The following is a 26205-nucleotide window of genomic DNA, read 5'->3' on the forward strand; positions in this document are numbered from 1 at the left end:
ACTTGCTTTCAACTGTACTCAGTTTAAGGACTAAATTCATCACAATTTAGACTGTTCTTTGCATTTTTACAGAAAGATAAGGAAGACCAATGGGAAGTGAAAAAGTTTCAAGGTAATAAAGACCAAATTATTCTAGAACCGTTGCAGTGGACAATGGTCTATGAAGTGCAAATTACTGCCACCAACAGACTGGGATATTCAGAACCAGCTGTGTATGAATTCATCATGCCACCAAAGCCCAATATAATTACAGGTAAGTTAATTCTAACATACTACTAACAGTTACTTCTGCTCTTATTTTAATATTAGTAGAGAATTGGTTTTCTATATTTTCTAAACATCTTCAACATTTCTGGCCCTGCCAGATATGCCGTTTGTAGCGTTATAACTGGTGGGGCTTTTATCTATATTTTTCTTCATGCTTCCACATGGCAGCGTTATTTCATCACTATTCCAAAGCACTGCAGTCATCAAACCACTTTTTCTTCTGCAGCAAAATTTCTGACATTTGTGAAAGATCTGGAATTCTTCTGCAATCTTTTCATTGTGTGGAACACCATTGTGTGGTGTTTTGTGCAGTTCCATGCATTCTAGGTGCTGTTCATGGTGTGGGATTTAAGCCACTTTAGCTTTGCACTTCTTTAACCTCCTTGGCCTTTTTTGACAGGAGGTTGTCCATAGCCAAGACCAAAAACTCAGAGAGTTCCTACTGCCTAATCTCCCTCACAAACAGAATTCCAGAACATCAGGTGTGGATGCAAGAGGTCTGTCAGTACCCTGTCTCATAACTCTTACACTGGTTTCAGGCACAAGGTAAAGGAAGGGGCCTGATTATAGGCACAGATTTTTTCTCAGTCTGAACCCATCCCACCATTGGTATGGGCAGTGGGGAAAGAAGCAATCAGCCTCCAAAAAAGCAGCAACATGTGACAGCTAGTGTGGGCGGTCCACTACAATTTTGCTGCCAAAATCATCAGAACAAAGAACAGTTACAGCACTACAAATGGTATATCTCAAATGGCACACAGTTGCTTATTACTGGTATGACTATTTCCTTATTACTAGCAAAATCACCAGCTACAAGGTTTACAATATTCTGTTGATTTTATGCACTGACATATGCTAACAGGTCGCTATTTCAAAAGAAATCACTTACCATATCTCTGCAGTTTGGTAGTTACATCCACCTAGCAGTAATTGGTTTTGTTGCAGTAGCACTTAGAAGAAGTCTCTGCATGGTACTGCATGCATCAAACAACAGGCTCCTAGAGGGTGACATTAAAGGAGATGATGGTGCAGTTGCTAGCAGATTGTTGCCTGGAATATTAAAGTCTGGTGGAGTGGCAATGCCTCCCTGGGATCATAGTGCAGAAAAGAGCAAGCTAGGCATTTTTGAAAGCACGTTAATCAGGTGACATCTGCCCCATTTGTATAGCATATGATGCTGGTCATTCTGCAGCTGCCATGGCACAAGTTTCCATACCAGAAGAGGTGGACTTGTGGTCATCCAGATGTTGTTGGATTACCATCATGCCTAAACACAGGGCTGATGAGAGTTTGGTGTCTGACAAAATCCAAGAAGCCACAGCTTCCCTATCCCTGTTCTTTTCCATGATTGTTTGGGATCAGGTTGTCCAAAAGTTACCAATAGGTACTTTAATTAGAAATCTGAAGAATACTAATGGTGCTTTGTTTGCCTGACTTCTGACTTGAGTGTTTGGTTCCCTGTGAAATTTTGTCAAAAGTTTCTTTTAGCTATAGGCCACTAGGTAATTCCTGTGTGGCTATTAGTTGGAATGCAATCACATTTTCACGAATTATTCAAATCAATTTTCAAACTTCGGACGAATTATAAAAATTGAATTCTAGTAATGATATGAAAATCAAATTTCAAAATCTTGCTGGGTAGGGCCTGGAAACAGACCTGATGGAAGATTGTGTCTTTCCTGATCTGCATTTGAACCTTAAAAGGGTGGTGGTGACCTCTGTTGTCTCCCACCACTGATGATGCCTTGCCAAACCCCAATGTTCCTGTAGCCTTGTTGTGGATTTGTTTACCCCATACACGGTTTCAGTCTGGTTATTTCTTCATGTGCACCTGCTCCCTTGTGCCTAAAGGTAAAGGTAAAGGTACCCCTGCCCGTACGGGCCAGTCTTGACAGACTCTGGGGTTGTGCGCCCATCTCACTTAAGAGGCCAGGGGCCAGCGCTGTCCGGAGACACTTCCGGGTCACGTGGCCAGCGTGACATCGCTGCTCTGGCGAGCCAGAGCCGCACACGGAAACGCCGTTTACCTTCCCGCTGGTAAGCGGTCCCTATTTATCTACTTGCACCCGGAGGTGCTTTCGAACTGCTAGGTTGGCAGGCGCTGGGACCGAGCAGCGGGAGCGCACCCCGCCGCAGGGATTCGAACCGCCGACCTTTCGATCGGCAAGCCCTAGGCGCTGAGGCTTTAACCCACAGCGCCACCTGCCTTGTGCCTAGTGCATAATAAAAAGCAGATAAATTTTATTCAGAATCACAAAAGAAATTGTGCAAGATCTGAAACCTTGCAGAAATAAATTATAAGCCTAAATGAGATAGGTGTCTGTGATTAATGGATTATTTCTACAGAATCATTTTTTTAAAAAAATTCATTAAAAGTTGAAAGGGAAAGGGCAAGACAATGGGTGGGAAGATGGACATTTGCCATGTTTGGATAATCATCCAGGACTTTGTAAACAATGTTTTAATAAAGCCATGCATGAATGATCTGGCTACACTCTCATCCCTACACTGTTCCCATTATGCTGCAGTGTGAACTTTTTGGCTTATGTTAATCCACCATTCCATTTTACACCTGAACTAACGAACTATGCCTGAGCTAACAACCCAGGAAAATAAGGCTGGGTATCATTATTGCTTATGAAGCCTTGATCAAGCATGCAGACGTGGTCATTATGACACATTTGGTATCAAATATAACTCAATTGAGAAGGATTTCTGCCATCCTCAATTACTTTCTAGGTCTCACAATTATAACAATATCAGTTTGGTATCCAGAGCAAATTGGTAGGAAACTAAAACTAATATTATCAGGAGATTTGAAGGTAGATCACAAGATTCAACCATCATCATCAAGACAATTGCTATCTTAGGAATCCACATTGATTATTTTTAGATAAAATTGAAAGCTTCTAGACATATCTCAGTTCTCCCTAGAGTTTAACTTATGTACAATAATTCTCAACATATTAATACTTTTTCAGTGAATCAATTTCTTTAAAATATTTTAAGTGGTTGTGTTTATCAGCAAGGCAGAATTTATTTGTTGATGTTTGGGATGAATAGCTGCTGTTTCCAGTCACAACCCTTCAGCTTACATAGCAATATTTTCTTGACTATGGACTTAAGCCAATTATTTCATGGAAGCGCACCCATCAGTCATTGCATTTAGGACTGTTTTCAGATTCCACAAATATTACGACCTTTTATGTCCCTGACTGGAATGTCTTGCATACCCTTTCCAACAAAGTGCCATCATGTGTGCTAAAGCATCTTCACTCTTCCTAACCAAACCCATCTTGTCATAGGCAGAGATGATGGATAATCTATTTAATGTGATCGTGTTGTGCTATATACTTGCAAAAAATGTCAGTGTTCATCAAGTTAAACCATTCCTTTATATTTTCATTAATTACTCACAGTGAAAGCCTTATGAACTTTAAAGGTTCATCTGGAGGTTAAAAACATTTACTTTTATTTTAAGTATAACAATATGTTCATATTTTGAAGCTTGAATAAACACAACACTGATATATTCTTTTCTGCAACCCCCCATAGGAAATGTGTGAAACACTTCTGTTTACTTTTGCAACTAGAGTTTCTTTCTTGCTTCATAGTTTTCTGTAATGGTAAGGTGGATTCAGTACCTAATTTCAAGATATTCTAGGGTACAAGCCTGTTACAATACTGCTATCTGCTTCCAAATCTCATCACTATAGAAAAGAGCTTTCAGTTTACTCATATAGATTTACTTACAGAATAAAATTAAATTTAAAATAGAAAGAAACATGTTAGATCTGAAGTACTCCCCAAAGTGCACCCTGATCCTTGATGTGCTTAATCTGATTATTATCGCTGCAACAGGAAATTCACTTGGCATATGCTAAGAAGGACACTCAACTATTATGCACTTCTCCCAAGGCTAAAATATGAAAGTAAAAACAGGTTTGAAATATCACTCTGGTGGCCCCTAGCAGAATTTAAGGCCTGAAGTGTTTTGCAACACTGCGGGAATGGGTAGGGGAGAGATTGCTGTATAGAAATCTCTATAGCATCAGTGAAAACTGTGTAGGAAATAAGATGAATAAAATCTATCTTTGTTTGTTGGCACAGAAAGAGAGGAAACAGATAATATTTACTTGTTAATTACTACATGTTCACCCCACCTTTCATCCAACAAGTGCAGGGTGGTATACATGCCCTGCAAGGGGGCCAACGTGAATAAAATATGGGGGGGGCAGGTAAGCCTCACCCCACATAATTGATCAAAATACACATCACAAACACACCATTTGAATGGTAGTGCCCATCCGCTTGGGGGAGGGGGGATAGGCCCCTCAAATACTTTAGGGGGGGTCTGAACAGACCTCAGCCCCTAGGAGTTGGCTCCTATGATGCCCTCCCCATTTTATCCTCAAAACACACCTTTGAGATAGATTAGAATGAGAGGGTGATTGTCCTAAGGCCACACATGAACATAGTGCCTTATCAAGGATATAATTAAGGCTGGAACAAACTTTTTACAACAGTAACTGGTGGAGGAAAAGTTCAAATTCCTGCACAGTACTTGATCCCATGAATGATATCAACATTCAATGCTTACAGTAGTGTGAAGAATTTAAGCTGAAGAAAAGACCCATTTAAATATCAATTATTTATTATAATCCAATACATGACAATTGTATTAAGAGCTGGCTTAATTTTTGACTCTGTTCTCTATAATTGGGCTCCTTAATTATACACCTTTAAATGTAACACTAATGTCTCAACAAATGAAACTGATGTGTAGAAAATGTAACTTGAAAAAAGAGACATTGCACATACGTTTGTAAACCAAGAAACCTTTAATGAAAACATCACACACACACACCTTTAGGAGCCAGGCAAAAACATTTCTCTTCAACCACCCTATATCTTTTTAAATGTGTTTGTGGGAGGGGTTGCGGAGAGCGAGGTTATTATTTCGTTCTTGTTTTTATTATGTATTTTGTGTTTTTATCTTGTATTTTTATGCTACGAACCATCCTGAGATCTATGGATGAAAGGCAGTGTACAAATTTAATAAATAAATAAATGCACCTTTTTAAAAACAAACTATCATAGAAACAAACCAACTTCAAATTATTTGTTATGGAGCAGGCTTGTTTCAATAAACCATATTTAGTTTACCACATTTTAGGCTTGGGATGCAACACTAAGATAATGTAAAACAGAAGCAAATGCTTCCAATCTCCTCAAGACCCCACCAGGGGAAGGGAGTAAATCAGAATGCTCATTATCTGAAATCTCAGTTATCTGAACACAAAGAATGATACCCAAACCTCATTATACCAGCAGCTGATTCAGATATCTGAACAGTCGAAGTTTGCCCACTTCCTTACTTTTTTTGTCTTTTGCCAGGGAGGGAGGGTATGAGGGAGATCGGACAAAGGGATTGAAATGAACAAGAGGAAAGTTCAGGGTCCTGAACTGCTGCCATTGCTTTTGTCAAGCAAAGAAGTACAGCATTTTCTGGGAAAGTTAAATTATTGGGTGAAATACACATATAATTTACCACAAAAGCGGCACTATGATTCCGGGATGTGTGTCAAAATATCAGTTGGAAGTATTATCACTGGAGCAAGGAGCACAGTCTGCAGATACACAAATCTATTTTGACAATGGCTGACATACGAATATGAAACTGGGAATGCAGAAGCAAAGGGAATACCATTATGTTCATTATGTCCTCTCATCAACCAAAGAAACAAAGACCAATGAGATGCTGCTCCTTCACTCTCCTAGGAAGAACATCACAGGAAGTGAAAGATCATCTTGTGTCTAGCTGTCAGAAGAGCGCTGGCCTCTGCGTTAGCCTAAGGAACAAGGGTTCTTGGGTTTTTGTTTTAATTTATGCAGCCTGTTATAAGCCACTTTTTGAAACCTGATTAAGAGATGGTGTGCAAATCTTCTAAATAAATCTGACTGCGGCACAAACAAGATACACAGAAATCGACAGTTGCTGGGAATCTTATTTTATTACTATATCTGTGCAAACTGCCCAGAATTAAGCAGATCACAAACTCCTTATACCACATTTTAGGATTCAAAAAATGCAAAAGTAGAGTTGAATGTTGCACCTGCATGACAGGTAAATGCATATTTTAGATGTTATTTCTGGAAATTTAAACTCTATATTGAAAGCTGGTAAGATCTCTGAACCTGAGCTGCAGGCCCATGCAGGATTACTTGTCAAATCACTCCCTCTAGCATACAAAACAATAAACAGGAAATCAAAGTGGAAATGGAAAAGAGGATTGTTCATTAAGAATTCTAGAGGAAGCAGTCATATGAGAAAGCTAGAAAATAAATGTAGCTGTGATCTCTGGGTGAGAGACTACAGGAATTGCAGATGGGATAATTTTGGAAGGTGCTTGATTGCAAGAGCAGGCACTAAATTCTCACCCAATGCCACAGAGGAAGGGATGGCTTGACTTGAAATTCCAAGATGCACTTAATAATTACATTTATTGTACCCCAATATATCTATTCACTACATGCCACAGGCATGTAGTCCTCAGTGATGGCTGTGTTGTGGTTAACATTCTCAAAATATAGCATACCAAATAAAGTCAGTAATAGTTGCCTCAGTTTCCCAGTGCTGAATTTAAACTGTTTAACTGTAGCACAAGTTGCCCACATAACCCAGAACTGTGTGTAATTGAAAGAGCCACACAGTGAAATACTTGATGAAGAAAGTATATGCTGTATGGAGATTTGTTTAAAGCATTACTGACCTATGTACAGCCCTGGAGTATGACTTATTCTAGTGCAGTAGCAAGTGGGATGAAGGATGCTGCCATACAATTAATGACACCCTACTGAAAACTCATGGCAATGTCGCCTTAAAGAATGTGAAAGAAAGAGAAGCAAAAATGTTCATTTGACAAATAGACCCAGGAGTGTCTTTTGCTGAAATCAAGTGATACTGTCTGCTTCAGAGATAAAACTTCAAAGTAAACAGGGCCAAAGATGAACACACTAGCATTTGGTGCATCTGCAGACTGGATCAACAAGATCTCCAGTTATTTGCTGGAACATTTTTATGGCTGAACAGATGATGCTGATTTGGAATTTCCTGAGCCAGCTGGTCTTTCCATATTACAAAGAATAGCTGCACTAACAACACAGTGAGCTGCACACATTCCATGGACTGACACTCTGATGACTCACAGATAAAACTCTTATAGGCCATCAAGAGTAAATGGAAATTAGGGAAGTGAGTAATAAAGACTCACTCTATAGCGATGTACTACTGACATCTCCTCTGTAGTTACAGGAATTCTTTCTTAAAAGAGTTATATTGTTTGTCAAGTTTATACAGCCTTGTGCCAGGTAAATAGGAATTACAAAATGAATATTCACTGGAAACTGAAAGTAGCTGAGGCAGTTAAAATCACACAACGTCTTATGTGATCACCCCAGAAATGACTTCAGGATTTAGAGATGCCCTCAAAATGACTCAGTTGACTGTCTTCCAGAACAAAACAGTTAATTGCCCAGCAGATTCATGTCCAAAGGAAAGAAAGCCAGATTATGATGGAATAAAGGGGGCATCAAACTCTGCTGGGCATTTTAGCTCTAAACTTTTAGAACAAATGACAATGGGTTCTATGCTCCTTTCTGTTTTAGATTTATCTTGGCAAGATAAGGAAGTGTTTCTCCTTGCCCTAGCAGAGCACAAAATATCAAAGATGGAGCCCATTCTGGAGATTCTAGACCAAATTATGTTAGTCCTTTGCATGCTATCTGCCATGTTTTAGTGGAACAGCTGATGTACAACTAAACCGAAGGGCAATTTAAAGTGGATACTTTCACGAAGAGAAATTCTAATAAATATAACAGTCATAATTCCAAAGTGTAATGGAGCATGATGATATGATCCTCTACTTCTCAATTTTATTATTATTATTTTCATCAAGATATGGGATTCTACTCATATTGGCACATTCCAGTGGACCATATTCCAGATCTGTGCAAAGCTACTGTGTGAACTATATCTCAAACATTATTCCCAGGATGTTTGAGCAAAGATTGACTGCAGTTTTGTTCAGGCTTTTTACTCCTGAAAACACTTACGACCTTGCCTAGGTCATCAGTTGTCACTATGTGGGAATGAACATGGATAAAAAGTAGAAAAGAAGAATGCACATATCTGTAACTTTTATTTTTTGGGGGTGGTAATATCAAATGGAACACGTGATTTCTGCCTTTGTCCCTGTAAAGGGTCTTGGTTGTCAGGAAGGAACTGAGTAGTGAGGAGAGAGGTGCTCAGCCTGCCTGTCAGCACATGTCCACTAGGTCAAAACCCATCAGTCAAAAAGGGACCCAAGCACCTTTGGGCCTGCTTAGAGCTCTAGAATCTGTGACTTGTATATGTGTGGTTCTATGTGTGTGACTGCATAGAGGACCTGATTAATGAACAACAATTTGGGGTAAGTGCAACCTTTTTTCTTTTTTTCTTTTTTGCATTTCCTGCACTTGTAAAAAATAGCTGCTGGGAATGTTATACCCAGGGGCAGATAGTTTTCTGCACCAAGCAAAATGTAAATCTGTTTCGTCACTATCATCACCACCACCATCATCATCAACATCAATGTCAGCTACGTTACCCAAATTGCAATTAAATTATGATATTTTTGCAACTTCAGCACTTTTTGAACATTAATTAGCTCTAATTAGCATTAATTAGGGGGGAAAAAAAGTAAGAGAACACATCACTTTGTATTACTGCCCTAAGTAATTTACCTTTACATAATTAAAGCTATTATGGCATTGTTCTCAAATGTGGGCTGAAGTAGCTATAAGACTGAAGAGTGAATTTGCCCAACAACAAGTGGACCTGCATTTTATGCACTTCTTTTTTGCAATCTAGAACCATCATAAAATGCTTGTAAATATGATCTTCCCAAATATGTTGTGTAATTTTAGTTTGTAAACAAATTATGCATATATTATATACTTGGTTCCATTCCATTTATCATAGGTTATGGTAAAATTATAATAAGTTCTTCTGTATTTTGCATTAAACCCTATATATCAATATATTTCTAGTGTGCTTACACAGTAACTTTCCCCTAGACTGTGTGATTTCTCCTCTTCTGTTTTGCTTTTCCTTCTAATGTCTTTCATTTTTTTAAAAAGAAAATTTGTTTAAATAACTTGCACAATATAACTTCAAGGCAGTGCCTAAAGGAAGGATGCCAGAACACATGGGGAAATGAGGTCTTTAGAACTGTGGAGTGAGTCTTCAGGGACTAAAAAATTAGACAGAAGGAGGCAAGGAGTGAAAGCAACAGTTCTTTAGGAATACAGGTGTTCCTGTTGCTTGGTGTCCAAACAACTCACTAATCAGTCACAGCTCTGACTTCACTCGTTGACTGTAATCACTGAAAGATGTGAGCAGCCAGATTGACATGTCATCTCACAGAAATCACTTAGAGATTTGCCTTCATGTTTGCTTTATATCTTCCCTTCTGGGAGGTCTAGCACCTCTTTTTTAAATGGAATCTCAGAGTCCAGGACCCCTGCTGACTGCAGGTCTTGTAAATCAGTACCTTCTGTATCCACCTCTTGGCAGCCCTGCCTGGCATAGAATCAAAGAATTATAGTTGGTAGTGACACAGAGTCATCTATTCCAATCCCCTGCAATACAGGAATCATAGATTTAAAAATCCCTGACAGCTGGTCATCTGACCTTTATTTAAAAAACATCCAGTGAAGGAGAGTACACAACTTCCCAATAGAGTCCATTGCACTGCTGAACACCTTTTACTACCAGAAAGTTCTTCCTAATGTTCAGGCAGAAACTCATCTCATATAATTTGAATCTATGGATCCAGATCCTACCTCTGGAGAAAGAGAAAACAAGCTTCCTCTGTCATTGTTGTGATTGCCCTTTAGATATTTGAAGTTGGCTATCGTATCATATTATATCAGTATAGACTCTTTTGACTGGAATTCAGCATTGATCATGTAGAAATTTCTAAGATTGATATTCCCCTAGTTTTAAGTACATAGTCTAAGATCCAAAGAGTGTACCCAAGGACACAGATATGTTCTCTACATCATGGGGCAGAATGTTTGTGATATAATGAGGATTCAATATCGATTCAGTAAAAATATTATTAATAATAATAAAATTTGTATACTGCCCTTCATCTGAAGATTACAAGGTGGTCCACAACACAAACATATGAAATGAGAACAGAAGAATACATAATAAAACAAAACTGATAATAAAAACAAACCAATTATGCCTCTCCCACAAACACATTTAAAAGGTCATAGAGTATTAATCAGCCAAAAGTCTGTTTGAAGAGAAAAGTTTTTGCCTGGCACCAAAGGATATATTATGAATGTGCCAGTTGAGCCTCCCTGGGAGAACATTCTACAAATGGGGAGCTACCACAGAAAAGTCCTGTCCCAGGGTTGCCATGTTTCAAAAACAGAAAAGTTTTTGAGCTTTTTTGAGGTTTCGTTTTGTTTTTTGGCCAACAGAAGCTAGGCTATCCTTGTCCAGGTAAGGGTGCAGCTGGGTTACTGGACAAACCTAACAGAAGCTAAACCATGCTAGCAAGGCCGCCTGAGCCTCAAGAGACAGCTGTGGATCCAGAAGTAATCTAGAGATAAGAGTGAACAGGGAATTAATGCCTGATACTCTGAAAAGGCCATTTTCTACACTGGGCGACTGAGAAGCTGTCAGCTCCTGGGAACCTGAACAAGGATGGGCAACTTATGAGTAGAGGAATCAACATTTTGCCCAGAAGCCATGTAAGAGCCTTGATGGGTATGAGCCTGAAAAGCATCCCTTTTTCTAACAATCTCTGAGGCAGTTATATTTTATGACTGAGAAAGATTTCTGTTTGCCAGTGGAAATTTAATCTGGCGTATGATCTGGCCTTAAGAAGAGTTGTTCATTCAAGGCAGGAGAAAAAAACCATGCTCTAATTGTTTGAACCAATAAAGTTTTAAAAGGTCAAGGGAGCTCTGAGTGCTGTTAATTCTTATTTTATTATTTTTAATTCTCTGTTTTATTGATGAAAGTGTTGCCTTGAAATCGATAGTAATTTTGCCACTTCATACCTCCTCCATGGGAAAGGTTTGTGTTTTGATAAGAGATAGTGCCGTTAAGAACTTAAGGTGAAGATGGCAGATGTAATGAGACTGAGCTGTTAATAAGATCAAGAACATTCAGTTTTACAAATACATTGCTGGACATTCCATTGACTGTTGGCATCCTTCAGGGAATGTTTGATGAGCAAATAAAAGTGATTAGAGCTAAGACTGATGAAATGGTGAATGAAAGCAGACCAGAGAAGGATGAAATGGAAAGCAGAATTGAATATGACACAGAGACTTCAGAGAACAATATGGATAAAAGATTGCCAGAAAAGGAGGGTGAAATTGTAGAGTTGGAGGCAGTGGTTGGTGAAATAGAAGAAACCCTTCACACAGGAGTTTAGAGAAATGAAACAGCCAAATGCTGGAGTCCTGATGGAGTAGAATGAAGTGTAAACAGAAGGGTAATTTTTAAAAATCAAGATGCAGAACCATGGCAAATTCAACAGGAAATGGAAGAAACTGAACTGGGTGTGAATTGATGAATACATCATAAGTAAAGAACTATGGAATATTATTTTAATATATGATCACAGCAGAAAGAGTCTTATGTGGACAAATATGGAAAGAGTTATTATTGTTTAATATGGAGGAATGGTAGTTGACGTTATTGGAGAAGAAGTTGATACGTTTGATTGGATAAAAACCATTTCAGACTTTTATTAATATCAAGAATTAGAGAAGCCTTGTTAAACTTTTTGTGTGAAAAGGAAAATGAATTAATTTGAGACATTTGGGTCAGAAGATTGGGGGGGGGTGCCTAACAGAAAGTAGATCAGTTGGATGTCATTTTAGAATGTCTATTTTGAATTATTTATTTTATGTAACTGACAGACAGAAAATCAAAATTGCTTTATATTTTTCTTCTTTTTTAATTTTCTTCCATTCTTTTTTGTTTTCATTTGGTGTTTTCTCTTTCTCTCTTTGTTTTTGTTTTTATTTAGATTAGTTTCTTTTATTTTGTTGCATTATGAAAAAGCTTTAATAGTTTAATTTTTTTAAAGAGTATTTTTCAAGAAAATACAAGTTACATATCAATTGTGTATAACATCATGTAGTACTCATCTTCAAACACCAATGGTAGCATGTACACAGCTTCAGTCATGTTACTGTTCTTTGCAAGCACATCTTGCTGGTTTCCATGATCCAGTACAGATGAATGATAAACTCCAGACATCTTTTGCCAGCATAGGTGTACAGATGAATGATAAACTCCAGACATCTTTTGCCAGCATAGGTATATTGAGATAATTGTGAGATGATGAGCTGTGAAAGGGAGATACCCAAGGGAGGAAGTCTGAGTGTAAACTTCAGTGGTGAGCCAAAGAAAAGAGGTTATACTGTAAGGATTGTTTATCAAAAAAGGGATACTGTGATTAGAACCTGCCAAGCAGAACTTGGAGTAAGAAACCATTGTGGGTCTCTGAGTCGACCCTGTAGGGTTCTATGGGAAAGAAATCTTGACAATCAGGTCTGCTTCTTCCTCTCTGTCCTATTACCACTCAACATGTTACAGCATCTACAGTGCAGTACTGTAGTTACATTGCCACACCAGTATGCTCTGTAAGAACTATAAGTGGGTTCTTTCTAGGAATGGGTTTGGAGAATTCAGTTCACTTTTAAAGGTGAATTTATAAAACTCCTAGTTTCTGAAATACTATGGGAATGGAGAAACAACTATTCTTTGAAATTCGCCCTTATCTGACTTTTTCAACTCAGTTCTCCAACTAATTAAAAATGAATTTGTTAGGAACAATTGTGCATAAAAATGAATATACTGGTGAGGATTACATACAAAATGGATATTAGGATAAATTCACTGCAAAACATGCACTGCATAAAAATGTGTTTATTAGGAGAAAATCACACAATTATTAAATTTGACACTATTTTGTGATATTTTTCTTGGCCTAATAAAATTATTGCCCTACTGTGGAGTGTGTAATTTTTCTTATGGACCAACACTGCTATCTTTCCTTTTTGTGCTCCTTTATTTCAAACCCTCCCTATTAAGCTGCTCACATTCTTAAATAATTTGGAAAGCACTGCCTCGGTTGAAAAGTAGAGGACATTTCAAAGCAAGAGAACTGTGTAGTAGCCATTTCTTCCCATTTCTCAAATGTGGCATCTACTGTCTCAGAAACAGAGACCTGATCAATGCTGTTGGGTTGTGCAATGTTGCTCCTAGTTGCTGTCATCTTAGAGATGTCTAGAAAGTGCCTTTGCTCAACCAGCTGAGAGATCCTAGAGATTTAGAATTAGGAGTAAGCAGTGAGGTGGCTACGTTTGCTGCTGACACTAAATTGTTCAGGGTTCTCAAAAACAAAAAAGAGAATTTGAACAAAGGACCTCTCCAAAGTAAGTGAATGAGCAGTAAAATTGCAAATGCTATGCAATATAAACAAGTGTAAAGTGGTGCATGTTGGACCCCCCAAAAAATCTTAATTTAAGGGTCTGAACTGGAAGTGACAGAGCAGGAGTGAAATCTGGGAGTCATAGAAGCTAGCTAGTCAAGCTATGGAACTCTTTCCCCCAGGGGGCAGTGGTGGCGAACAACTTGGATGCCTTTAAAAGATGATTAGGCAAATTCATGGAGGAGAGGGCTATCCATGGCTTCCAGCTATAATGGCTATGCTCTGCCTCCACAGTTGGAGGCAGCAATGCTTCCAAATACCAGTTGTTGGAAACCACAAGAGAGTGCTCTTGTGCTCATGTTCTGCTCACTGGTTTGCCACAGGCATCTGGTTGGCACTGTGATAACAGGATGCTAGACTAGATGGGCAATTGGCCTGATCTAACAGGCTATTATCTCCAAGCCCTTCTTGGAGAGATGTCCTGTCTGTATCACAACAGCTTTCAATATTTCTTTCTAAGGGGGAAAAAAACTAGTTGGGGAAAGTAGTATAGGTCAGGCTAAGTGGAGCATGCTTGCTGGGAATTACATACCTCTTCTGAGCAGCATGTCACCATCCCCAGCATAAAAATAGGCTGATGCCTCAGAAGTTTATGTGCGGATCCAGAGGCATCTGGAGTAATTTTCCAATGGAATGTGAGAAGGCTAAGGTGAAACATAGCTATTTGCCAGAAAGAGCAGCAGAAAGTCAGAAACTCAACATGAATTACTTAGAAATCTTACATTTAAAGTCCTGTAGGACAGAGGCATAGAAAATTCTATTAGTTGCAGTTGCTATATATGCTTATAATGATAGGAGTGTTGGATCTATTGGATCTCCCTTGCAGAAGGAGGTATGAAATCAGAGGCTTCCTCTACTGTATGTTATTGTGGAAAAGTTCACAGCCAGTTTCTCTCCAACACTGGAGCACTAATGTCAAAAATGGTGATGGGAACATTTATGTTTGAGCATGAAACTGTCCCCATCATGCTCCCAGAACTGGAGCAAACCCAGTCCTGGATCTGATGTAATTATTTCTCTCTCATTGTGAAACTGTTTAAAAGACAAAAAAATCCAGAACTAATATATACACCCACCATTTCTGCTCTGCTGGTGATTTGTAGGGCACAGGAAGAGAAAGATTCACCCTCCATTTGTTGTTCCCCAATTCTGCTCTTTGATCAAAGACTGGAGGTGTCAAAGACACTTAGGCTGCAATCATCACCCTACATACTTGGGAATAAGCTTCATTTCATTCAATAAGAGTTATTTCTGAGTAGACATGGCTAGAACTGAGGTACTTCATTGGGAGGAAGATGGATTACATCCATCTAATTCATAATCAGGATAGACCCACTGGAATTAATGGACTTGAGTTACATATGCCCATAGATTTCTGTGGCCCTGCGCTGAACCTGAATAACATTTTTTTATTTCCCAGTGCAACTTATTTCTTACATAAAATGAATGGATGAATGGTATTTTGCTATTACCAATCAGATAAGGTCATTCATGTGATAGACCTTTGGGCTTCATACATGCCACCACCATCCATATGTGCGGAACCTGCACAGTGTAGCAAGATATGCCAAACTGATTTATAGCTCAGCCACTTCAATAGGATTTCTACCAACACTTTAAAAGATGAAAATTGCATAGCCTCTCAGTACTTCCAAGGTAACGAAACAGAAAGAGCTGTATCTAACTAATATGTACTGCAGATCAGCTGAAGGCAACATAATGACTCATAATTTATTGTCTGCACCTTGGCAAGGTATTAAATGTTGGTGAATGGGAGGCCATTTTGTTCCATTGCAATCTTGCAAAATCAGATTTTGACTGGTAACATAGCATCTTGGCTTGTCTAATAATATTAGTAGAAGGACTAAAATGGGATTAGCAGTGGTGTGGTTCCACCTGAAATTCATATTGTTGTCCTAGGGCTCTTATGGTGCACTTTTACTGAAAGTATATTCAGTATCTTAACCTGGTAATTCCTCCTACTTCAGACGATATTTGTTTCACGTTTTTTAAAAAGGGCCCTTCATTTACCTACATTTTCAACATTTTAAAGTAATTGGTTTAAGTAAATGTCTTTGACATTGTATAAATATTGCATTAATTATTTTTTCTCTTTTTTCTTTCTCACTATCACTGTTTCCTTTTAATTTTCTTTTTTCACATTTTATAATATTTTTTTCATTTTTGTCAATTTTTTTCTTACACTTCTGATTTTTATATCAATCTTCATCAAAGCAGATACCTGCTGCGAAGCCCGTAAAGGTGGAAATGGATGCCAGTCACGGCAGCTGAATGCTGCTGGCTTTGTTTTCCTTATAGTCATAAGTCTATTGTGCACGTTTTCATATTGGTAAACCATGCAGAACATTGTACGAGGCTTTTCTTTCTTTCTGTGAACTTCCTATTTAAGGGGAAATAACAGACCTGGATACTATTGGACTTTCTGGAGCTCCTTTAAACATTTGTTATATTACATCAACATGAAAGCAACTGAAGAAACTATGCATGAATGAATGTTCCTTACGAGTGGCTTTTTTTCATTGGGGAAACCCTAAGAATGTTTTCAGAAGTGATGCTTAAATCATCTTTTGTATTTCATGCATATGCAATTTGAATGTAGAATCTTCATGGTATAGAAGTAGATTCAATTCAAAATGATAGATTCTCAGCATCACTTGTGGAAACAGTTTCAATCTTATGGCAAACACACAACATGGTTAGCTACTTGTAGCATGGTTTGGAGTAAAATGTTGCCATTCTGTCTCAATTATGTTTCTTTGCAAAACAACAACAGCAACAACCACAAGCATAGTTATTCAATTTTATCACATGACTTGAATAGTCTATTAGAATACTTTGGTTTCATATATGCCACTATGCATATTGCTGTGCCTTTATTAAGATGTATTTATATGCTCTTTGTTATTTCTTATGACATTGTTTGTTTTTTGTTTTTAAAGCAAAGTGTTGAAGTTCAGCCCTTTCTAAAGGACTATTAAATATAGTTGGGACCTCTTAAATACCCATAAAGAGTTTTACTGTCCCTACCTGTGTTTTTCCATTCACTGTGCTGTCAGAGAGAGCCTGTTTATACATCCCTGTGCAATGATATTTCTGACATTAAAGTCAATGGGGAAACCTGAAGAAGCATATTGGAATGCATGCAGAACTTCAGGCTGGAGCGTTTTTGCCTAATATATATTTTAACATAGTTTAGATTTATATGTGTATATATATTCAAAAACAAACAAGCAGCCATTTCGTACCTCTATAGGCTTTGTAAGTTCCCCAGGCAATCCTTTTCTATTTTTCCTTCCTATCACAATTCTTCAGACAACTAAAACCTCTCTCAGAATACCGTTCCAAGACTGAGAGTAAAATATACTATTTATTGTAGGTAAAATGCAGCCATTCCTGCCTTAACTAATACATCTTTACAAAAAAATAATAATCATTCCCATATGAGACAGTTAATAATTTTACACCAAATGTTGTTACTTTTCAATACATCCACCAGATTAGATATTGGTGATAATTCCATTAACACAGAAATAGGCAATATTTTATATCACTGGCCTTATTAGTATGTAAATTATTGGAATGACAGGGATTAATTTATAGGGAAAGGCCTTTCTTTTTATGTATTAAGGGTAAAACACATTCTTTCATATAAATACATATAAATGTTCAGCTAATATAAAGGAATAACACACTAAAACATATATCTAGAAATACATATTGAAGTAAAGATCACAGATAAATAATTATAATACCTGATGATTTAAACTTCCATATAACAATCCTCTAATAAAACTCTGATTCATCATTGGATTCTGTTTCATACTATTCAGTATCTCTATGTGAAATTTAAAAATCTAACTTTAAATAATAACCCAAAGGCCACAGGTCTTATTGTATAGTTTCTGTAGTTATGTCACTCGACAGCATCAGAACTGAGATATCAATATGCCTCATTTCACCTGTGTCACATCTGTTCCTATTGCTGGAGGAAAATTTCTATTACCCTTGGAAAAGCAGCACTTTTCCCATGTGGATTCAGCACTCTGGAAATTACTTCCCATTTTATTATGTAGCAATTATGGTATGGTATGCTATGCTATGCTCTCATTTACCTAAAAAAAGGTATAAAGCAAGATTTGCACCTCCTCTCCACCAAAGGAACTTCTTTCTTTTAAAACAGTGTGAAAAACACATTTTAAGACTCTGTGTAATATTTCTCAAATATGGAAATCAACAGGGAACAGAATTGCATTAGTCAGCTTTCATATCTTCACTTCTTAAAGGTATCAGTAAATTCATGCTTGCTTAGAGCTTTCCACCTCTGAAATGTTGCTTTATGAAATTTGGATTACATCTGGAAGCAGCTAGTGGACTGTTCTGAGGATATGATTCTTCCCTTCCATTTTATCCTTACTGTATATCAGTTATTATTTCCAAACTTCTAATACATTAAGGACTCAAATTGTTCCATTTCTTGCCATGATGCTTCCTGATAAATCCTTCAACTGACAAGGATAAAAATAATCAGCAATATGTGGTAATGCCAGCCTATCCCCCTTAAGGCAACAATGTAGGATGTATCTCTTGTTTCGCCTCATTAAAGTATTTATTTTAGTTTGCCATTTCATTAATGTATTGCTTGAAATTTATAATTTTTGGAAGTACTGCCCAAGATAAACAACATCCCATCCATATTTATAACTCATCTCCCCTCCCCCCAATTTTTATTGGTTTTTAAACAAATACAGATACATGAAACACTTATCCAGTTGTACATCTAATGGTGTTTGTTCTATCCATTGACTCTAGACATAAACTTACACATTCAACATTCATACTTAATGCAACCTCTTCAGAACATTGGAGGTGGAAATCTTGGTTCATTTAATCATGTTTGGTAGGAATAGAGTATTCTCCATTATATCCACAATTATAACTTCTTAACACATACAAACACACACACAAACACACACACCACACAAAGTAGTTTATTACACATAAATATAACATAAGAAGAGCCTGCTGGATCAGGCCAATGGTCCATCAAGTCCAGCATCCTGTCTCACAGTGCCAAACCATTTGCCTCTGGGAAACCAGCAAGCAGGGTTTAAGAACAAGACCACTTTCCCCTCCAGTGGATTCCAGCAATTGGTACCCAGAAGCAATGTTGCCTCCAACTATGGAGGCAGAACATAGCCATCATGTCTAGTAGCCATCAATAGCTCTTTCCTCTCCGAACATGAGCAAGTGATCAGATGTAGGATTAGCTCCAAGTGTCTCCGATATTTTTTAGTCCTCACAAATGGGAACTTTGATTTACTCTCCCCTTGCCCTTAGTTGTTAAAGTAACATACTTTTCTGAGTTATCATGGTTAACAGCAAATCAAAATGCTTCTCTAATGCAGGTGTGGGAAATCTTTGGCTCTCTAGATTCTACAACTACAGCTCTCATAATCCCTGGCCATTGCCCATGTTTGCTAGGGCTGATGGGATATGCTGTTTAGCAACATCTGCAGGTCCAAAGGTTCCCCAAAGAGCTACAGGGGTGATGTTTTCAGTTCTGAAAAACATAATATTATAAGAGATTCATGATATCCTATGACAATCGTGATATCTTACTAATCTGATTATTTACTTTTATTTCATTTGTATATTTTACTTAACGTAGCATGCTGGTATTCCAGAACAGGGAAAAAGGACATCTCTGTCTGGTTTTCCTACATAAAATTTTGCCCTCTGAGAAGTTTGCTCAGTTATTCAGTCTTTCTTGCATCAACAATAGATTTCTATAAAGAAAATTAGTTATTTCTTCAAATTAATCATTTTTACTTATTAAATAGTCAGACATTTTATATCGCCAGACAATTTACACTACTTACCTTTGGGCATCTAATAGGTCTCATGATTAAGCAACTACTATGCAGGTAGGTAGATCTAATAATTTTGTTATGTTTTTAATATACCAGGGAATACATTTTTTTCTAAAGGCAAAAATAGATTACATGAAAATTGTAGGATAGTCATAGAATCATAGAGTTGGAAGAGACCACAAGGGCCATCGAGTCCAACCCCCTGCCAAGCAGGAAACACCATCAGAGCACTCCTGACATATGGTTGTCAAGCCTCTGCTTAAAGACCTCCAAAGAAGGAGACTCCACCACACTCCTTGGCAGCAAATTCCACTGTCGAACAGCTCTTACTGTCAGGAAGTTCTTCCTAATGTTTAGGTGGAATCTTCTTTCTTGTAGTTTGGAACCATTGCTCCGTGTCTGCTTCTCTGGAGCAGCAGAAAACAACCTTTCTCCCTCCTCTATGTGACATCCTTTTATATATTTGAACATGGCTATCATATCACCCCTTAACCTCCTCTTCTCCAGGCTAAACATGCCCAGCTCCCTTAGCCATTCCTCATAAGGCATCGTTTCCAGGCCTTTGACCATTTTGGTTGCCCTCCTCTGGACACGTTCCAGTTTGTCAGTGTCCTTCTTGAACTGTGGTGCCCAGAACTGGACACAGTACTCCAGGTGAGGTCTGACCAGAGCAGAATACAGTGGCACTATTACTTCCCTTGATCTAGATGCTATACTCCTATTGATGCAGCCCAGAATTGCATTGGCTTTTTTAGCTGCCGCGTCACACTGTTGGCTCATGTCAAGTTTGTGGTCAACCAAGACTCCTAGATCCTTTTCACATGTACTGCTCTCAAGCCAGGTGTCACCCATCTTGTATTTGTGCCTCTCATTTTTTTTGCCCAAGTGCAATACTTTACATTTCTCCCTGTTAAAATTCATCTTGTTTGTTTTGGCCCAGTTCTCTAATCTGTCAAGGTCGTTTTGAAGTGTGATCCTGTCCTCTGGGGTGTTAGCCACCCCTCCCAGTTTGGTGTCATCTGCAAATTTGATCAGGATGCCCTTGAGTCCATCATCCAAGTCATTGATAAAGATGTTGAATAAGACCGGGCCCAAGACAGAACCCTGTGGCACCCCACCAGTCACTCTTCTCCAGGATGAAGAGGAACCATTGATGAGCACCCTTTGGGTTCGGTCAGTCAGCCAGTTACAAATCCACTGAGTGGTAGCATAGACAAGTCCGCATTTTACCAGCTTCTTTACAAGAATATCATGGGGCACCTTGTCAAATGCCTTGCTGAAATCAAGATAGGCTACATCCACTGCGTTCCCTTCATCTTCCAAGCTTGTAATTCTGTCAAAAAACGAGATCAGGTTAGTCTGACATGACTTATTTTTCAGAAATCCATGCTGACTATAGGTGATCACAGCATTCCTTTCTAGGTGCTCACAGACTGTTTGCTTAATGATCTGCTCCAGAATCTTCCCTGGTATTGATGTCAGACTGACTGGGCGGTAATTATTTGGGTCCTCTCTTTCCCCCTTTTTGAAAATAGGGACAACATTTGCCCTCCAGTCTGCCGGGACTTCGCCTGTTCTCCAGGAATTCTCAAAGATGATTGCCAGTGGTTCTGAGATCACATCTGCCAGTTCTTTTAATACTCTTGGTTGCAGTTCATCTGGCCCTAGAGACTTGAATACATCTAAACTAGCCAAGTATTCTTGTACTATCTCCTTAGTTATTCTGGGCTGTGTTTCCTCTGCTGAATCATTTGCTCCAAATTCTTCAGGTCGGGCATTGTTTTCTTTATCGGAGAAGACTGAGGCAAAGAAGGCATTGAGGAGTTCAGCCCTTTCTGTGTCCCCTGTTTGCATTTCACCATCTTCTCCTCTGAGTGATCCCACTGTTTCTTTGTTCTTCCTTTTGCTACGAACATACCCATAAAAGCCTTTTTTTGTTGCTTTTAACCTCTCTAGCAAGCCTGAGTTCATTCTGTGCTTTAGCTTTTCTGACTTTGTGTCTACACGTGCTGGCTATTTGTTTGAATTCCTCTTTGGTGGTTTCCCCCCTTTTCCATTTTTTGTACACATCCTTTTTTAATCTCAACTCAGTTAAAAGTTCTTTAGATAACCACCCTGGCTTCTTTAGGCACCTTCCATGTTTCCATCTCATTGGTATTGCCTGAAGTTGTGCTTTTACTATCTCCCTCTTAACAAACTCCCAGCCATCATGAACTCCCTTTCCTTTTAGTATTACTGTCCATGGGATCTCACCCAGCACTTCCCTAAGTTTTATGAAGTCGGCTTTCTTAAAGTCAAGAAATTGAGTCCTAGTATGCTTGGCTGCTCCTTTCCGCTGTATAGTAAACTTCAGAAGAGCATGATCACTCACGCCTAATGATCCTTCCACTTCTACCCCACTAACCAGGTCATCAACATTGGTTAAGACCAGATCTAAAATGGCTGTTCCTCTTGTTGCTTCTCCCGCTTTCTGGACAACGAAGTTGTCTGCGAGGCCAGTGAGGAATCTGTTTGACCTTATGCTCTTGGCTGAGTTTGACATCCAGCAAATATCCGGGTTATTGAAGTCCCCCATTACTACTATCTCTCTTCCTTTTGCATGCTTGGCCATCTGTTCCAGGAAGGCATCATCTATGTCCTCCATTTGGCTTGGGGATCTATAGTAAACTCCCACAATGAGGTCCCTGTTATTCATCTCTCCCTTAATTTTGACCCAAATGCTCTCACTTTGGCTTTGAGGTTCTAAATCTTGGATCTCTTCACAGGTATACACATCCCTGACATATAACGCCACTCCTCCTCCTTTCTTGTCTGGTCTGTTTCTCTGAAATAGATTGTATCCCTCCATTATTACATTCCAATCGTGGGACGTATCCCACCAGGTTTCAGTGATGCCTATTATGTCATATTTAGTTTGCTGTACCAAGAGCTCAAGCTCATCTTGTTTATTTCCCATGCTTTACGCATTAGTGTACAGACACTGAAGTCCATTAATCATTCCCCTGTGTCTCTTATTTAAGGATTTTTCCTCCCACCACTAGGTCTGCGTGCCTTTGCTCCATTTGGTCTATGACATTTGGATGATTCATCTTCATCAATTGATAGACTCCTACCTTCAGGAGCACTGTCTCCCTCCCCCACATCAGTCAGTTTAAAGCCCTCCTGATGAGGTTTCTGAGATTTTTGGCAAAAACATTCCTCCCAACCATTGTGAGGTGCAGCCCATCGCTTGCCAGAAGTCCATCTTCAAGAAACTGCAGTCCGTGATCTAAGAATCCAAACCGTTCCTGTTTACACCATTTCTGAAGCCAGCTGTTCACTTCCACTATTTTTCCCTCTCTCCTTGGCCACGTCGTTCAACTGGGAGGACAGTTTGTGCATTTAATTGCTTCAATTTCCTGCCCAGAGCCTCATAGTCTCTTTTGATTTTCTGGAGGCTATTGCTTGCAGTGTCATTGGTTCCCACATGAACCAAGAGGAAGGGGTATTTGTCAGTGGGTTTTATGATTCCTTGCAGTCGTTCAGTTACATCTTGGATCTTAGCCCCGGGGAGACAGCACACTTCCCGAGACATCTTGTCAGGCCCTCAGATCACTGCTTCTGTTCCCCTCAGTAGGGAATCCCCTATCACCACTACACGCCTCCTCTTAGGTTTGGTCGGGGTTCTTCCGTGAGCTGTCCGTTCCAAGGTCGCCTGCACATTCCCTGAGGACTGACTTTGCTGCTCGTCTTCATATACCTGATCGACTGTAATGAGGGAGAGATCCTCAAATGGAGTGTGCTCTTCGTCTTCCATGCTAGGGGAGAGGACCTCAAAGCGATTGTGTATTTCTAAACAATCAGAGCAAACCCTGGGCCTCCTACTTCTTTGAGTCACATGTAATAAGCTTATCATAGTAATAAGCTTATCATTCAATCTGTGTTTCAAATACAGAACATAAGATTGAAACTTCTCAATGGTCAGTGATATCCACTTATGTATTGTATTTAGGAAAGTAAATGTTCTATTTCACATTATTTTTATGGGTATCATTCAACATATCATTCATATTGGGAACTTCACTAGCCAATTTATAATTTAGCAAATAATACCTAGCAACTGTTTTGCAACTTCAAAACCTTAATGAGCTACACTTGATGTATGTTATTTTATATACACTTTCTTCACTCCTAAAACCTTTAGTAATATGTTGGGAATCTGCATTAGGCAGATGTCCTAAAAATACTTAATCATGTGCATGTCCTCTCTGCTAGTGTATATGCTTTAAATATGCATAAGCCTAAACATCTTGATGAATTGAAGCCTGTCAGTTTGACTGGCCTGTCAAAATTAATAAGTAAATAATCATTTAGATACTAGATGTTGCTGTTAGTTAGCATCCTTTCCTTCTACGATCTGCACGTCTTGTTAATGTAAACCTACTATGGATCCTGTAGAAATATAACAACAATAGAACTTAAAATAAGACTGGGAATTTTTAAGGTGGGGTGGCCAATGTAGTGCCTTCCAGATGTTGCCTGCAACTTTCATCAGCCCCAGCCAGCATGTGGCCAATGGTCACACCTGGAAGGAACCACTTGGGCTATATCTTATACAGATGTTCAGAAACATATTGGGTTGTTCTACAACTCACAGAGAGAGGGTCTGTTCAAGTGTCACCCTCCCTGTGAAACCACCTTCCCTGTGAGTTGCAGGAAGCATATATATTAATGCAATGTTGGCACTAGCTGAAAATGCATTATTATTTTTTTGAGGGTTCTGCTGGCTTCTAATGCCAATTTGTTTTTTATTGTAATTTTATTGTAATTCTGCTTTTTTGTATACTGCCTTACTGCTGTGTATGAATAATGCTCTAGAAATATTTTAATAAATGAATAAATAAATTTTCCCATATAATTTGTCTAATCAGTCAGCAATGAGGCTGCCTATAGCATTGTTGATTCTAATAAGAGCTTGAAATTGCATGTCTCCATACAAGCAATAAAGAGCCATGCCCGCTGAAGTAGTGAAGTAAATGGAACATATAGAAAGCATACTATAGGATATATAGAGAAACAGAGGGGATTGCTACCAAATGTGTGTCATCTGCATTGCCCGCCCCCCTTATTACAGCTATTAGTCTATATGGGCACTAATGAGTAGCAACAATTGGTGGTTCTAGATGGTTTAGGTCTATATTTCTCCCTACTGTCTTTCTGCTATGAAATGGCTTCTCAGTTACATCAGGGAAGTGAACTCTCAAAAAATATCTGGAAGCAAGGCAGCAGCAGACTACCTCTTTCTTACCAAAGAGACAACACTGGAAACATGCGAGATATCTTATTTGGAAAGGAACACTTCAGTGGGTGGGTTTGGGGTAGAATCAGTTGTACTGCCCTTTACATTGACCATGGCAAAGGCATTCATGACTTTCAGGCATTCAGACTGAACGTAAGTGAAGCGTAGGCGCCAAGCATTGGGTGACCTAGATGCCCGGGCATCCACAATTTTTTTCTGGGTGCTTGGTACCCACACCACGGGCTCCCATGTGACCTCCGTGACCCAAAGTCATGCTGGAGGCCCAAGCAGGCCTTCCAACAGCTCTTCCAGTACAAACCAGAAGTCTCTTTGGAGGTCGTGGGAGGTCTTGGACATGATCTCTGAGGCGTCCGAGGCCCTGCCAGGCCTCAGAAGCTCCGCTGCGGCGCACTGATTAACATGACATCATGACACTGCAATGTCATGTTATGTCACAGGTGCCATTGGGCACCTATTGCCTGAATCCCAAGTTGGCACCCCTGGGATGAAGAGTCCCTACACCTTCTCTTGTCATCTTTCAGTGAGGCTTTTCCTGTGGACAAAACAAGGGGCAGGATCATATTCACAGCTCCTGATCCAGCTCTGACCTATCTCAACATTGAAAAATATTGGTGAGGAGTGAGGAGGGAGAAGGTGATGGAATGCTGTGACTGTGGAATGGGAAATTAAACATCTGAGTGCTCAGATGAAGGGCAGGAACTTCAGCACAGGGGTGCTGAATGAGGGAGGGAGAGCCATGAAACAGAGTCTGAGTTGTGAAGGGGAGGTGCTGAAGCAAAGGAAGCAGAAATAGGTTTGGGAAAGGGGAAAGAGATGGTGTGAGCCCAGAGACTATTAGCCCAATCTGATCCTTTTACAGGCATTTAACTAAATAGTAAGTGCTATGTGAGTGAGTAATAACATATTTCTCTAATTATTGCAACATATTTTTATGGGGGTTTTTTATTAGAGGGCCACACCAATTCTCTAAGAATTTAAAGGTGTGACAAGCAGGGCATCATCTAAAGCTAAATCTCTAGGCAGCAATACAGCTACCCTCACTAAAGCACCCACTAATTCACAAAGTTCAAAACTGTGTGTGATATCCAGCTTCAGCCATGCCCAGAGTAGACACATTGAAATAAATTGAGCATTGTGTATCGATCTTAGAATCAGTTAGCATTTTATTTGTTCTTGT

The 26205-nt window shown here is 39.0% G+C and overlaps 1 protein-coding gene across 3 annotated transcripts in view; it reads left to right on the forward strand.

Annotated features, from left to right (window-relative positions):
- NCAM2 (neural cell adhesion molecule 2) overlaps positions 1-26205 on the forward strand; it is a 202996-nt gene that overhangs the window by 159264 nt on the left and 17527 nt on the right. Inside the window, exons 15-16 of one of the 3 annotated variants that reach the window (XM_079972038.1) lie at positions 73-253; positions 16074-16654. In XM_079972038.1, coding sequence (XP_079828164.1) covers positions 73-253; positions 16074-16192 — 300 coding nt within the window. In that variant the 3' untranslated portion in view covers positions 16193-16654. Of the gene's footprint in view, positions 1-72; positions 254-16073; positions 16655-26205 lie in introns of those variants that run through there. The other 2 variants (XM_079972039.1, XM_079972037.1) reach the window with 2 other exon arrangements.

The sequence above is a fragment of the Podarcis cretensis genome (genome assembly GCF_951804945.1).
Source record: "Podarcis cretensis genome assembly, chromosome: 4".
NCBI lineage: Eukaryota > Metazoa > Chordata > Lepidosauria > Squamata > Lacertidae > Podarcis > Podarcis cretensis.